Raw genomic sequence first — 14,630 nt, 5'->3', positions numbered from 1 at the left:
TATCCAGAATCTAATAAACTAGGAAAAATATAACGCGTAGCTTTTCTGCCGAAAAACAACTAATATCTGCTTGTGTTGAACTATATATATATATATATATATATATATATATATATGAAAATATAAAAAAACATATAGGCTAATGGGATAAATAGTATAAAGTAATATAATAAAGTAATATTTAGTAAAAACTATAATATATATATATAAAATATACAAAGACATAAAATAGGTTATCAGTTTTATTTTGTAAAAATAAATTTTTTTACATATTAACAGGATTTATTTATAAGAAATATAAAGATTTTAGTGTTCAAAAAGGCTGATTATAAAAAGGCACTTGTATGTAAATTATGATAATAAGTCTGATTCATGTGCTTCAACAACATGATTTAAATTGTGCAAATGGTAGGCATGCAATTGAAGTAAAGAAAAAACAACATTGCAAAAACACTGATCAAACATACAACCTAGTCATAAATTATACAGTCTTATACTCTTTCAGATTAAATAAAATCTTCTCAGGCTGTTCATAAAATTGCTTCCATTGAACACATGGCTACAATATACAATATATACATTTTTTTCTCAGTTTTAGGGGAAACTAACTTGGCTGCCCTGAGTAACCTTATCAAATGTCACATTTCAAACGAATTAGTTCTTCACACCTCTGGTGGAGAAAAGTGCCAAACTGAAAACATACACTATACAAAGCCCGCTGACCACACTAAAGAATGCAGCTCCTGCAGTGTCTGAAAGGGTGATTGGTGGCAAATGAGCATGAAGCCACTGCTTCCGTGCAGTCATGTCCAGTTCAATAGCAGTCATCTGGAAATACGTGCCAATAATGGCAAACACGTGGAAGAGCTGATGACTGTGACCTGTGAAGGATGCATAAAATTACCAAAGTTTATAATTAATAGAGTTTACTGTAGTTTAAAAGCATCGCCACTAGCATTATACCATCTGAATTCATGACGCTTCGTTTAAAGGGAATATAAGGATCTGTAATTGTACCTATGTAGTCAAAACTACCAGGAGCCAACCGTTCAGGTAGGTGTGTGGCAAAAAGAAATCCAGTGAAGAGAGCCAATGACATGTGCTGATAGTGAACCATATTGGCCTCATTAACAGTGCAACCCTCACCAGCACACACAAAGATCTACAAAAGAAGGCCAAAAGTACTTTAAATAAATTCATTTTGTTCAATTTCACATTCAATTGAGCCTAAACACTTACTCTATAAAAGAGAGGGATGTTGTCAAAGAGATATGGATAGACAAAGGCGATTATTCTTAAATGTTTACAGAGCTTCTGATCTAATTTCCCAGAAAACCTAAAAGAGAATAACAAGTTTATTTAGTGAATATTATTTTTTACAATCAAATATGTCAAGGTAAGAATGGAAAAGAGGACTTACCTTTTAATGCTGTGATAATTATACTGAAAAAATGGTAAACCAAGTCTAAAAACAGAGAAAAAAAGCATTTTAGCACAATATGTACTTTTAGGAAAAAGTAAATTTGTAAAATCTAAATTCACAAAGTAATATTAGGAAATATTACCAGCTTTTACTGGAATTATAGGTTTTATTGATTATCCTACCTTGAGTAGCAGGCCAGTGCAGTAGAGATCACAGAGTTGACAACAGCTATGGGAACATAGTATTTGTGAAATGTGCTATTAACCCATTTATCTGGAAATGAGTAAGAAGAGTAAGTGATGGCCGAACCTGTTGATGATCAAATACACAAAAAAAGTTAAGGAAAGATAATCAAGACAAAAATATTATAGAAGCTACATTTTACTGTTGTATTTTCTGCATACCAAGGCTGTAGAAGCTGAGTGCTCCATAATCAAAGAAGAAGCAGATGTGCCTGGCCCGTTCTGACATGGTACTGAAGGTATGAGCACAGCTGGAAGCGAGTGGGTACACACAGCATGACAGCAGGAACACCAGTAAGGGCCAGGTGAAGGGATCCTGCCAGTCGTCCTGCACCAGCACTACTGTCAGCAGTTTCCATAAGAAAAACCTTGCAAAACAAAAACATCTATTATTTGACAATCTAAAATTGCAAGCATGCATCAAAACCCGTGGTGTAGAAGTAGACTGAATGCTCGTGCAATAAAAACGCAAAATGCCCCAAATATGCATTGAATGTTAAAATAAACAAAATTACATTGGAGGTATTTTTTAAAATGTTTTTAAATATTCAGTAATCTCTCTAATGTTTTACTGCATAAAGTAGAGTTCAGTCCCAATTTGCTCATGACAAAAGTTCCTGTTTGCACCTGTATAAAAATGACCATAAATTGAATTTTTATAATGCATATATATATATATATATATATATATATATATATATATATATATATATATGAATGCACCTGTATAAAATATGATCATAAATTGATGTATATAAATATATGAATTTTGAATTTTTGAATATGAATTTTTAAAAGTCTCTTATGCTCACCAAGACTGCATTTGCTTCATCAAAAATACAGTAATATTTTGAAATATTACAATTTAATTTTTTTTATAAATCTAAAAATGTTATTTATTCCTGTGATGGCAAATCTGAATTTCAGAGCTCCAGTTTTCAGTGTCACATGATCATGCAGAAATCATTCTAATATGCTTATTTGCTGCCCAAGAAAAATTTCTTATTATTATTATTATTATCATCATCAATGTTGAGCTGCTTAACTTTTTTTTTTTTTTTTTTTGGAAATTGTGATACTTTTTTCAGGATGAATAGAAAGTTCAATTAACAGCATTTATTACATTTATTTATTACATTTATTAAAGCATTTATTAAATATAAGTATTTTGTAACATTATAAATGTCTTACTTTTGATCAATTTAATGCATCCCTTATGAATAAAAGTATTAATTTCACTCTCTTTTTTAATCTTACCACAAATCTTTGAATGGTATCGTTTCCATAAAAATGTTAAGCATCAAAAGCTGTTTTCAAAATTGATAATAATAATAATAAATGTTTCTTGAGCAGCAAATCAGCATATTAGTATGATTTCTGAATGATTTCTGTGACACACTGAAGACTTTAGTTATGATGCTGAAAATTCAGCTGTCATCACAGGAGTAAATTACATTTTTAAATTTATTAAAATAGAAAACAATTATTTTAAATTTAAATAATATTTCACAATATTACTGTTTTTATTGTATTTTTATTAAATAAATGCAGCCTTGGTGAGCATGATATAAATGAATGTGGCAACAATTAAGTTGATCTTACAGGAAGCGCAAATAAAATTCTCAATTTTGTAAATGTAATCCTATACAAAAAGATGAATGCTGAAACTGAATTTACCATGTAGGCAGAAAATGAGTCCAAATATTGAGAGTTTCATTTGTTAGCTGGAAAAGACTAAGCACACAGTCTTTGGCAGAGCTGCATGGGTGGCGGTACCCTGTAATGATGCCATCCTCATGGAAGACCTATAATGAAACAAATATTTAACTGAAAAATTGTATTTATCAAGTTAATTTATCTGCTATAAAAATTCATGACTGACATGAATAAAGTGCCAACCAGAGTACAACACATTCAACAGTGCTATACAATGATATTTCTTGCAAATTAACATCAGCATTGAGAAAATTACTTTTGGAACTTGGTTGATGGTGAACACTTGGGGTAGCTTGATGAGATTGAGCATAGTAGAGGACGACTCCAGCAATCACAAGGTAGAGAGACCATCTGCCATCTACAGAGCTTCTTCTTGATTCCCTATGATTGCTTTGGAAGTCTTCTCTTTAGTGTTCCCCTTGATTATAGTAACTCACAGTCCAGTCACCAACTCAGGATGTTTCTATAAAACCCCTCCCTAAGTGCACCTATGGGAGTTAACAATTTCAAGATGACATTTTCAACCCATAAATCTTTTATACATAAAGCTGTTTATCTGGAAAAAACACACCAAAACAACAAATCACATATTAACAAGTAAAAATGTGTTGCTGTTTAACCAATCACTAGTGTTTTAGGACACAGAAAAACTAAATGTCTCCAATAGCCTTTCACAAAGCTGTTATGAGCAGCAGTGCGATAGATATGGTTATCCAACTCTAGTCATAAAACTTGTGGCCGCAATTTTACCTGCCTGAATAAACACCAATTTAATCATTAAACTCCTTTTATTCTCATATTTATTCTCACTGAAAAACGGCTACCTGAAGATCACCATCTCTACTTCAAGTACAAAAAGGTTAGTAGATCATTAACTTAAAGACTAGAAAGGGGAACTGAGGAGAAAAAAAAAAAAAAATCACTTATGTCTTTGCCCTCTGAATGTACAGTAACTTGACACTTTTATTGTTAGGTAGCAAAATCATCAATTGATTAATCATTGTTCAACATACATTAGAGGAATGTGTAAAATCCTAAAAATAACATATATGACTGGTGTATCAGAGCTCACATTTTGGGAGAATATATATAGCGTAGAATACACATAGGCTATATAAATACACCTCATATTGGGTCCTAAATCTTTGTTGTATGCAACAACAACAACAAAAAATCACTAAAATACTTAAATGAAAAGTAACTCATCATTTGCATTGTGCAATATCATTAAATGGTGAACAATGAGGTACATTTTTTGTACTTGACACAAAAAAAAAGTCAACACAGGTTCACCTGAGGGGGAAAAAACTGCTAAACATGCACTTAATAATTAGGTGGAATTATTATTAAGGAATTAAGGTGGAAGTAATGATTGTTTTTAGCATGCTGATTTCAAATACTGATTTGATCAGTGTATACACCAAAAATATGAGGACATTTTAATCCAGAACATCACATTAAAGCTGATTTAATATAAGAATATTATTTGTGTGCACACAACCGATTGTCCAGTTTAAAGTGAAGCTCATCACTCATAATGAACAACACGTGGCCCAAGTTCACACTGAAAATGCTAGGCAGAATTAATTATTTGTCCTACACAGCGGTTGTTAAATATAAAGACTGCAAAGGAATGAAATACTTTACCTCATTATATATTGTTCATAAAATACCTCACGTTTTATTTCTCAAAAGACAGTAGCTTTCATTAATATATGCAGCTCAAGTCTGTTCTTTGTCACGCTTACCTTCAGATGTAGATGTGTTTTCGACGTTCAGTGTGTGAACTGAAATAACAACAAACAGTGAATGTTTGATTTTTCCCTCCTGACAATGAGTGGCGAGTGGGAGGAAAACATGCCTTTCTTTGTTTTCGTTGTCAGCTGTAGGTCCCTGGGCTTCTGTGATTGGCCAACACACACACGCGTCGTGAACGCGCCGTATCCAAGACGCTGAAATCTCCCACTGCCAAGCACAACGCGACGCCCACCGAAGTGGTCTAGTTTTGCAGATGTTAGTATCTGATTTTTTTATTTTTCTATTTTATTGTAAATTAATGTAAGATTTTATTTTTTTTTGCTCTCATATAAGAATTAATAAAAAAATTATATTTTTGTATTAAATTGTTTCTATATTATAATTATATAGTATTATAAGAAGCTCATATATTATTTGGTTTGAACAGAGACTGCGATCAATTTCCTATGAAGTTTAAGCACCTCTTAGTACCCTAAATAGCAAAGGCGCAATGTTTTAATGAATATTTCTAGTTAAGTACATTTGAATATATTTAAAAATGGATAATTGAACAGAAATATAATCATAAAAATGCTTTAAAAAGCATGTACCTGATTTACTCATGCCTGTGAATACTTGCCAACATTTAGTGCCATCTAGTGGATAAATTCTGTATCGCGCTCAACGATTACAAAACAATCGGCCTCATACGTCACTGAATGTAGTCAAAATGCGTGTCTGTGCACGTGTAGAGGTGTTGAGCCGAGAGGGTTTGCCAATGTAATGTAGACCGCTTTATATTTGCAGGTAAGAAATAAAGTGCGTGATTCTAGTCGATCGGATCGTATCTACGACTTATCTTTATGTGTAACTCATAACTGACATGCAATGTCTCTTTGTTGACCTTTTTCAAGTAGAAAGTAGACTTTAAATGGCGCGAGGAAGGGCTCAGACAGACTCAACTGCTTCGAAGCAGGCGAAGAATGTCAATTCAAAGAAAAGACCGAATGAAGAACCTCCTCAAACACTCTCCAAAAAGCTCAAAGCCAAACAGCAAGGCAAGACAGCATCAAAAACGGGTGAGGAAAGTTATAAGTTATGTCTTACAAGTGCACAGTTTGGTTTAAATATACAAAAAGTTTAATTTAATGGCTTGAATGCAATAAAATAACTAACCAACCAATCACTAATCTAGATTTTCTGGTGAGCTAAACTGGATTTGTGTAATGTAACAGACACCTACATACAAGCAAGTGTGAAATGGACTGGAAGTCAAAAGAAAGTGGGCCAAACAAGTATCCTTCACTACATTTACAAAAGCTCCTTGGGACAGAGCATCCATGCTCAACTGCGCCAGGTGATGACATGCATATATAATATGTATTATTATGGTGTGGCCTATTGCCTATAACCGTGCACTTCAACAACAATATTACAGTACTATGTATACTCTCTCTTGTGTTATAGTGTCTGCAAGAGCCTTTCGTACGCTCACTTGGAACCTACAAACTTCACCGCACAGCCAGTCCCTTCGATCGGAGAGTCACTTGTCTGGAATGGCATCCCACCCATCCCACTACTGTTGCAGTGGGTTCCAAGGGTGGAGACATCATCCTGTGGGATTACGATGTGCTGAATAAGAGAACTTTCATACAGGGGGTGAGGTGAAGCTGGATTGTGAAGTGAAGAATACACTGTTCAAAGTAAAGACAAAAAGTATTTGGACAGTTTCTAGTGTCTATAGCACCATTTGTTTGCAGATTTGATTTTTCAAATCCAATGACATTCATACATCAAGTGTCACTTAAGTGTCCGAATACTTTTGGGGTCCCAGTAAAATCAAATTATTGTGAAATTTATACTGTGTTCCTCACCAATGTATTGTACTCATATAAATGGTTGTCACTTAAAATTAATGTGTAAATAGCTAAATAGTGTTCTATAAACTATTAAACATTTTAAAGGTGCAGTAGGTGATCTGGGAAATGCTAACATTAGCCTGCTAGCATTGAAAGCATACGATCCCACCCTCCCTGCAAATTGCTGTCCAAAGCCACGCCTCCTCCAAAACACATGAAGGCGCACACACAGCTGCCCTCAGCAAAGCGTCACAAGAGACAGCGTTAAACTACCTCATGTCTCAAAGCATATAACATTAAAATAATAATGAACGTAAACAACTTGGAGAGCTTGTACCTGACTGCTAGATTCATTTCGGTGTTGATACTGTTGACAGCTCCAGTTAGAATGGTTAAACTCTGCATAGCATAAAAACCAGCTTATGATGTCTGCGCAAACGGTGCGCGAGGTGTGTACGATGTACGTTGACAGACAGGTAGGACATTGTATTATTTCATTCAGACCAATTATAATAATTGGAAGAACATTTTATGATCCTACGCCTTCCACAGATGATATATATTCATAAAAACATATTTAGACCGTTTAATATAGTGATTGCTATCAGGATATGAGGAGACTTTCAACCAGTATAACAAAAAATGTTTCTGTAGAGAATCACCTATTGCACCTTTTAAAGGATTTGTTCACTTTAAAATGAAAATTACCCCAAGCTTTACTCACTCTCAAGCCATCCTAGGTGTATATGACTTTCTTCTTTCTGATTAATCGGAGATATATTAATAAATATCCTGACGCATCCAAGCTTTATAATGGCAGTGAACAGGACCAGCGAGTATGAAGCTGAAGAAAGCGCATCCATCCATCATAAACGTACTCCACACGGCACCGGGGGGTTAATAAAGGCCTTCTGAAGTGAAGCAATGCGTTTGTGTAAGAAAAATATCCATATTTAACAAAGTAAAATATCTAGCTTCCGCCAGACCGTCTTTCGTATTCAACTTGAAGAATGTGTAACGCCTATCGCAGTTCAAAACGCTTACGCTACGTCCAACGCCGCGTCAGCTAGATAAGCTAGATATTTTACTTTATAACTTGTTAAATATGGATATTTTGGTTACACAAATGGATCGCTTCACTTCAGAAGGCCTTTATTAACCCCTGGAGTCATGTGGAGTACATTTATGATGGATGGATGCACTTTCTTGAGCTTCATACTCGTTGGTCCTGTTCACTGCCATTATAAAGCTTGTATGTATCAGGATATTTATTAATATAACTCAGATTGTGTTCATCAGAAAGAAGAAAGTCATATACACCTAGGATGGAATTGAGGGTGAGTAAAGCTTGGGGTAATTTTCATTTTTAAAGTGAACTAATCCTTTAAGCAAGAGTACAGTTTCAGATTTGAACAGATTACGGTAGATAATTGTGAAAGATGCAGTTTTGGAGACTGCTGAGATTTTCTCCTCTGTTCTTTATCCTAGATGGGTCCTGGAGATGCAATAACAGGCATGAAGTTTAACCAATTCAATACCAATCAGCTGTTCATCTCATCTATTTGGGGTGCTACCACCCTTCGGGATTTCAGTGGATCGGTTATACAAGTCTTTGCCAAAACAGATTCATGGGAGTAAGCTCCTTTATTATTATTATTATTATTATTATTAGCAGTTGTAGCTGTTCTCCCATTTGCTTTCAAAGAAACAGACCACACAGAGATTTACAATACTCGAAACGGGCACTTTTCTTGATTTGAGGTTTAAGCTGATACTTTGTCCTGTTGATGGACACTTTTGTTCATTTAGTTGAATTATAGTATAGCAAGTGTGCGACATCAGTTATCGGTTTTTGATTCAGTTGGCTCTTAAACATGCTTGTGTTTGAAGTTTCACAAGTTTCAATGACATCAAGATATAAAATTCAGTTCTATAGATAAAGTGGGTATATTTTGGTCTTCTGATTGGTATGAAGTTGGATAAACCTTGTGATAGATCAGAGGATGGTCTCTTTTTTGCAGTTAGTTATGCTATATATGATAGTATGTTCATCGTCTCCATGTCTTGATCATTTTTTAAGTTGCTTTTGTGTTATATATGTTCTGTTGCCAAGCTAATAGGCTTTAGGTCCAATCCTGCTCCTGGAGATCCACTGTCCTGCGAAGTTGAGCTCCAGCCTCAGTTAAACACACCTAAACCAGCTAATCAAGGTCTTACTAGGCATACCAGAAACTTCCAGGCATGTGTGTTGAGGCAAGTTGGAGCTAAACTCTGCAGGACAGTGGCCCTCCAGGACCGAGTTTTGACACCCCTGCTTTAGGCCATTTAAGCGTAATCCATTTTGTCAATAACATTGTCATTCATCATATGTAGTATGTATATTTGAACGTTAGCATGTTATCAACGAACATGAAGAACATTATTTGTTCGTGCCTTCCTCATGTTGTTGTGCTGGTTTAGTTGCGATATAAATTTGTAAACATTTTCAACCCCTAGTCCTCCTTCCTGACCATTAAGTCCTCCCTCGTCATGGCCATACTTGGTTTTGCAGTTGTATCTAGACCTTACAAGCTTGTGTTTGTCTATTGTGTCCATGCAGAAGGGAGCTGGTGACTTTATTGGGGAGATGAAGTTCTGCCCCACAGATGTGTCCAAAATCTTTGTCGCTTCTGGTGATGGCACAATCAGCGTGCAGAGTTTTGAGGGCCTCCAAAGTCAGATATTGTCTCGAACCCCAGACTGTGGCCATGACCACCATGATCTTTGGTGAGGACAGTGTTTGTGTGAATTGTTCAGCAGTGTTGGGAAATATTTTTAGGTCGTTTATATCTATTTTATATTTATGTTGTTTAGTATTCCATATTGCTATAAGAACTGCCCTAAAACTTTTCAGTATAGATGGGATGTTGATTTGTCTGCGATTACTTGACATACTTGTCTCACATAAAGCCTCGTTCTTTCACTTTTTCAAGACCATCCACTCCACTGTCATATATTATTAGGTATAAATTGGATATTACGTGAATATGTATATTTCTGTATATGGTTTTAATGCCACAAATGTCACTCTCCCAGTTACTGGTACTGCTGTGTGGACGTGTCCGTTAGCCGTCAGATGCTTGCGACTGGGGACAGCACTGGAAGACTTCTCCTGCTTGGCCTGGATGGACATGAGGTAATTGAGGGAAATATCTAAATCAGTTCTCATTGCCAAAATCAAGAATAAAGCTGTCTGATATACGTATTTTTGAAAACATATTAAGATTTTCAAAGAGAAGCTGCACAAAGCCAAGGTGACCCATGCAGAATTCAACCCTCGCTGTGACTGGCTGATGGCAACATCCTCTGTTGATGCTACGGTCAAGCTGTGGGACCTACGAAATATTAAAGACAAAAGCAGTTATATCGCTGAAATGCCTCATGAGAAACCTGTCAATTCTGGTAAGAGACCAAATTATCAGAAAAGTGAGGAGGGGAACAAGTAATAATACAACTGTACAAAAGGTTTAAATGCAAATAAATTGAAATTAATGTTCTTTTTTTCAGCGTATTTTAATCTGACAGACAGCACCAAGCTCCTTACTACAGACCAGAGGAACGAGATCAGAGTATATTGTTCATATGACTGGTCTAAACCTGATCAAATAATTCTTCATCCTCATCGGCAGTTCCAGCACTTAACGCCCATCAAGGTCAGAGTTCCTTTAGTCTAAACTGCATGTTTTATCTGCTTGCATTTTCCAAATGTAATGTATGTATGTGGTAATCATGTTTATAGGCATCTTAGGCCCTGTTTACACCTGGTATTAAGCATTTTGGTCGATCGGGTCACAAGTGGACGATGTTACAGGGTCTAAAACATTTTGAGCTTGTCCACTTTCAACCACTTCCAGAGGTAGTCGAAAACACATTCGACAAGATTGCTTTCGTAGTGTAGACGATCATGTGGTCGAATGCGTTCGAACAGCCACAAAACACTGCCTTCTCTCCGCCTACTGACCTAAATGCGTAAACATTATAGGAAGCACATTAGTCAGACGGGATTTAAACTTTGTTGGCTGAAGGCCCAAGTTTGGTTTGAAGACGAAAAATGTACCAAGCACAATGTTCTCTCACCATTCCTGATCTCTAACACAGACGTTAGGCGTGGTGTTTACTATCAGAGCAGAAGCGAAAGCTGCTGCTCTCTGTTTGTTTTTCTGTCGTCTCTGGTCACATTCATATCGAAATTGTATGAGCTTTTTTCATCCATTACATCGAAAGATCTAGAAAAGCCTATACATTTACCCACCCATAGACCCTCCACTCAAAGAAATCAGGACAGAAGTGGTTGAAAATGGACAAGAGACTGATTAAAAAAACACCAGATGTAAATGGGAATGTGTCCCTCATCTACAGGGCCTTAGTGATTCAAGACTATTGGTGTCATAAAGTTTAATTTTTGTCTTTTTTTTTTCTTTTTTTTTCTCTCAGGCAACCTGGCATCCCATGTATGACCTCATTGTGGCTGGCCGTTACCCAGATGATCAAGTATTAGTCAATGACAAGAGAACTATTGACATTTATGATGCCAACAGTGGTGATCTTGTGCACCAGCTGAGAGACCCCAATGCTGCTGGTATCATATCTGTAAGCATGTTTTTTTCCTTTTAAATATTTTACAATATTTAACATTATAATGTTAATTAAGATTAATAATGTATACACTATCATTGAAAACTTTGGGTTCAGTAAGATTTTTTTGGAAAGAAATTAGCACTTAGGACACATTTAAATTGATCAAAAGTGACCATAAAGACATTTATAATATTACAAAAGATTTCTATTTCAAATAAATGCTGTTCTTTTCATAAAATAAAATAATCCTGAAGGAAAAAAATGATCATCTCCACAAAAATATTAAGGAACAGAACTGTTTTTAAAGGATTAGTTTATTTTAAAATGAAAATTACCCCAAGATTTACTCACCCTCAAGCCATCCTAGGTGTATATGACTTTCTTCTTTCTGATGAACACAGTCGGAAAAATATTAATATTCGTTTCCAAGCTTTATAATGGCAATAAATGGGACCAATGAGTATGAAGCTCAAGAGAGTGCATCCATCCATTATAAATGTACTCCACACGGCTCTGGGGGGTTAATAAAGGCCTTCTGAAGCGAAGCGATGAGTTTGTGTAAGAAAAATATCCATATTTAACAAGTTATAAAGTAAAATATCTAGCTTCTGCCAGACCACCTTCTGTATTCAACTTACGAAGAAAGTGTAATGCCTCTCACAGTTCAAAACGCTTACACTACGTTCTATGCTTACGCAACATCAGTTATGCTTTTTTCGTAAGTTGAATATGGAAGGCGGTCTGGCGGAAGCTAGATATTTTACTTGTTAAATGTGTTTTCTTACACAAACACATCACTGCTTCAGAAGGCCTTTATTAACCCCCCGGAACCATGTGGAGTATGTTTATGATGGATGGATGCACTTTCTTCAGCTTCATACTCGTTGGTCCCGTTCACTGCCATTATAAAGCTCAGATGCGTCAGGATATTTATTAATATAACTCAGATTGTGTTCATCAGAAAGAAGAAAGTCATATACACTTAGGATGGCTTGGGGGTGAGTAAGTCTTGGGGTAATTGTCATTTTAAAGTGAACTAATGCTTTAACATTCATGTCAAAATGTTTCTTTAGCTGCAAATCAGAATATTAGAATGATTTCTGAAGGATCATGTGACACTGAAGACTGGATTAATGATGCTGAAAATTCAGCTTTGCCATCACAGGAATAAATAACATTTTTAAAATATATTAAAACAGAAAACGGTTATTTTAAATAAATAAAAAAATCTTTTTATATTATTTTTCGTCAAGTAAATGCAGCCCTCTTTGAAAAAAGACAAATCTTACTGACCCTAAACTTTTGAATGGTAGTGTGTGTATATAATCATAGGTTTATACAGGTATATTTACTTGTTTACTGATACACATTGCAGGTGCCACTATCTTAATATCTCACTTTATTGTATTTCAGCTCAACAAGTTCAGTTCAAATGGGGATGTGCTGGCTTCTGGAATGGGTACAATATAGTTTCTTTTTTTATAATCGTAGTATAATCAGGAGTGCTACATGATTTTATTAATTTGAATAGTTGTACACTTTAATTACAGGCTATAACATTTTAATCTGGAACCGAGAGGACACGCTGAACAGTATTAGTCGTAAACAGACAGCGGAGAGAGTGGAGGAGAGTGGAGGCAGAGCTGGAACCTCCAGATCCCAGCGCAGCACCCAGCAGCGCACGAACAGAGGCGGAAGAGCAGCTGCTGATGATGCCAAGCTCAAGAAAAAGCTGGCGTCATTGTCTTCAACAGAGGCCAAGTCCAAGACCAAGACCAAGAGCAAGACCGAATGCAAGACATCAAAATTGAAGAAAAAGTGAGAAAGAATATACTGAGCTTTAAGACTAGATATTTAGTGGATCAGGTCTCATTTGTTCTGTTCGTTTCAATATATAAATCCTGTAACGATAAAAATTAAAATAAGGACTCGTTACCTTTTATAGGACCTAAAATATGTATATTCTGTTCAAAATAAACTTTTGTACTTTTTTACGTTAAAAAAATGTTGTGTGTCTTTGTGTGTGTATTAAAATATTGCTCAAAATATTGGATTTTATTTGCAGAACCAAAAAATAAGCTTTGGTTGAAGGTGAAGAAAATCAAAGCAATTCAAACTGACAACAAAGACATCTGAATTTATTACAAACTGTACTTTAATGAGTCATATAAGCCAGATACAAATGATCAGGATGTTACATTAATAACTGGTATGTTTATTGTTAGTTAAGACTTGCGTAGCTGAACGAAAGTAACATTTGCAAGACGACCAAGAATATCAGTCCAGGCCTGCTGTTCTGACTCCAGTCTCTGGTTTTGGACCTGGTAGGCTGAATAGATAGTCCCGAGGATGAGGGTCTCAAAATGTGCCTGAGTGAAAGAGTTGTCTTGCTCTTCCAGCGTAGCCAGTAACTTCTCCATTGCAGACACAGTTTTTGGAATACTGTCGTTTATAAGAGATAAGAAAGCTCGCCCTTGTCGCATGGATGCTATTTCTTGATCCCGCATGACAACATTACTGTCGACATCAATCTCCAGTCCCCTCCATAAGAACTAGGATTTAAAAAAAAAAATGGGAATGTAAAAAATATGTTGTGAACTCATCTGTATGGAGCCCCTACAGGGACATGGTGATGGGGGAAAATTGCAATTTGCAATTTGTTCACCATGTTCATTTAAATGAGAAACCTGAAATATAGTTTTACCTTCCAACTCATATAAGTTTTTTCTTTCTTTCTTTCTTTATTTATTTATTTATTTTTTTAGAAAATAATGCAAAGTTTTGCAAGCAAATGCAAAGTTTCTCTGGGGAATGCAAAAGCATTGAAATATCAAATATAATCTCATTTTTTTCCAGCACCATGTCCCCTTAGGGGCTCCATAGATTTGTTTATTCAGTATTTGTCTATACCTGTAGTTCAATCAAAAATTTAGATAATCATAGTATGTATTTTTATTTAGCTGTAGTGTGAGAACTTTTTAAATATATATAATATATATACATACAGTGGCAAGAAAAAGTATGTGAACCACTTGC

The 14,630-nt window shown here is 35.4% G+C and overlaps 2 protein-coding genes across 5 annotated transcripts; one reads left to right on the top strand and one right to left on the bottom strand.

Moving 5' to 3' along the window:
* Positions 1–228: 228 nt before the first annotated feature.
* On the bottom strand, positions 229–5,374 carry paqr5a (progestin and adipoQ receptor family member Va). Its single transcript, XM_051871109.1, has 9 exons — positions 5,130–5,374; positions 3,638–3,869; positions 3,343–3,470; positions 1,828–2,033; positions 1,606–1,732; positions 1,421–1,465; positions 1,240–1,336; positions 1,018–1,162; positions 229–881 (listed from the first exon to the last, which is right to left on the bottom strand). The coding sequence occupies exons 2-9, from the start codon at positions 3,689–3,691 to the stop codon at positions 655–657; spliced, it is 1,029 nt and encodes a 342-aa protein (XP_051727069.1). The 5' UTR covers positions 3,692–3,869; positions 5,130–5,374; the 3' UTR covers positions 229–654.
* A 401-nt stretch (positions 5,375–5,775) lies between these two features.
* ddb2 (damage-specific DNA binding protein 2) lies at positions 5,776–13,599 on the top strand. Of its 4 annotated transcripts, none has more exons than XM_051871104.1 (11): positions 5,776–5,925; positions 6,036–6,197; positions 6,354–6,475; positions 6,586–6,777; positions 9,577–9,743; positions 10,053–10,152; positions 10,241–10,418; positions 10,524–10,669; positions 11,451–11,606; positions 13,008–13,053; positions 13,145–13,599. In XM_051871104.1, the coding sequence occupies exons 2-11, from the start codon at positions 6,050–6,052 to the stop codon at positions 13,414–13,416; spliced, it is 1,527 nt and encodes a 508-aa protein (XP_051727064.1). In that variant the 5' UTR covers positions 5,776–5,925; positions 6,036–6,049; the 3' UTR covers positions 13,417–13,599. The 4 variants fall into 4 exon arrangements, with proteins under 4 accessions (XP_051727064.1, XP_051727066.1, XP_051727065.1 ...); XM_051871106.1 differs by lacking the exon at positions 9,577–9,743 and adding an exon at positions 8,466–8,611; XM_051871105.1 differs by having other exon boundaries at positions 5,840–5,925; positions 6,033–6,197.
* Positions 13,600–14,630: the final 1,031 nt, after the last annotated feature.

The sequence above is a fragment of the Ctenopharyngodon idella genome, chromosome 18, assembly GCF_019924925.1.
Source record: "Ctenopharyngodon idella isolate HZGC_01 chromosome 18, HZGC01, whole genome shotgun sequence".
Lineage (NCBI taxonomy): Eukaryota > Metazoa > Chordata > Actinopteri > Cypriniformes > Xenocyprididae > Ctenopharyngodon > Ctenopharyngodon idella.
The sequence above is the reverse complement of the archived record's forward strand: the minus strand, read 5'-3'. Positions and strand labels throughout refer to the sequence as shown.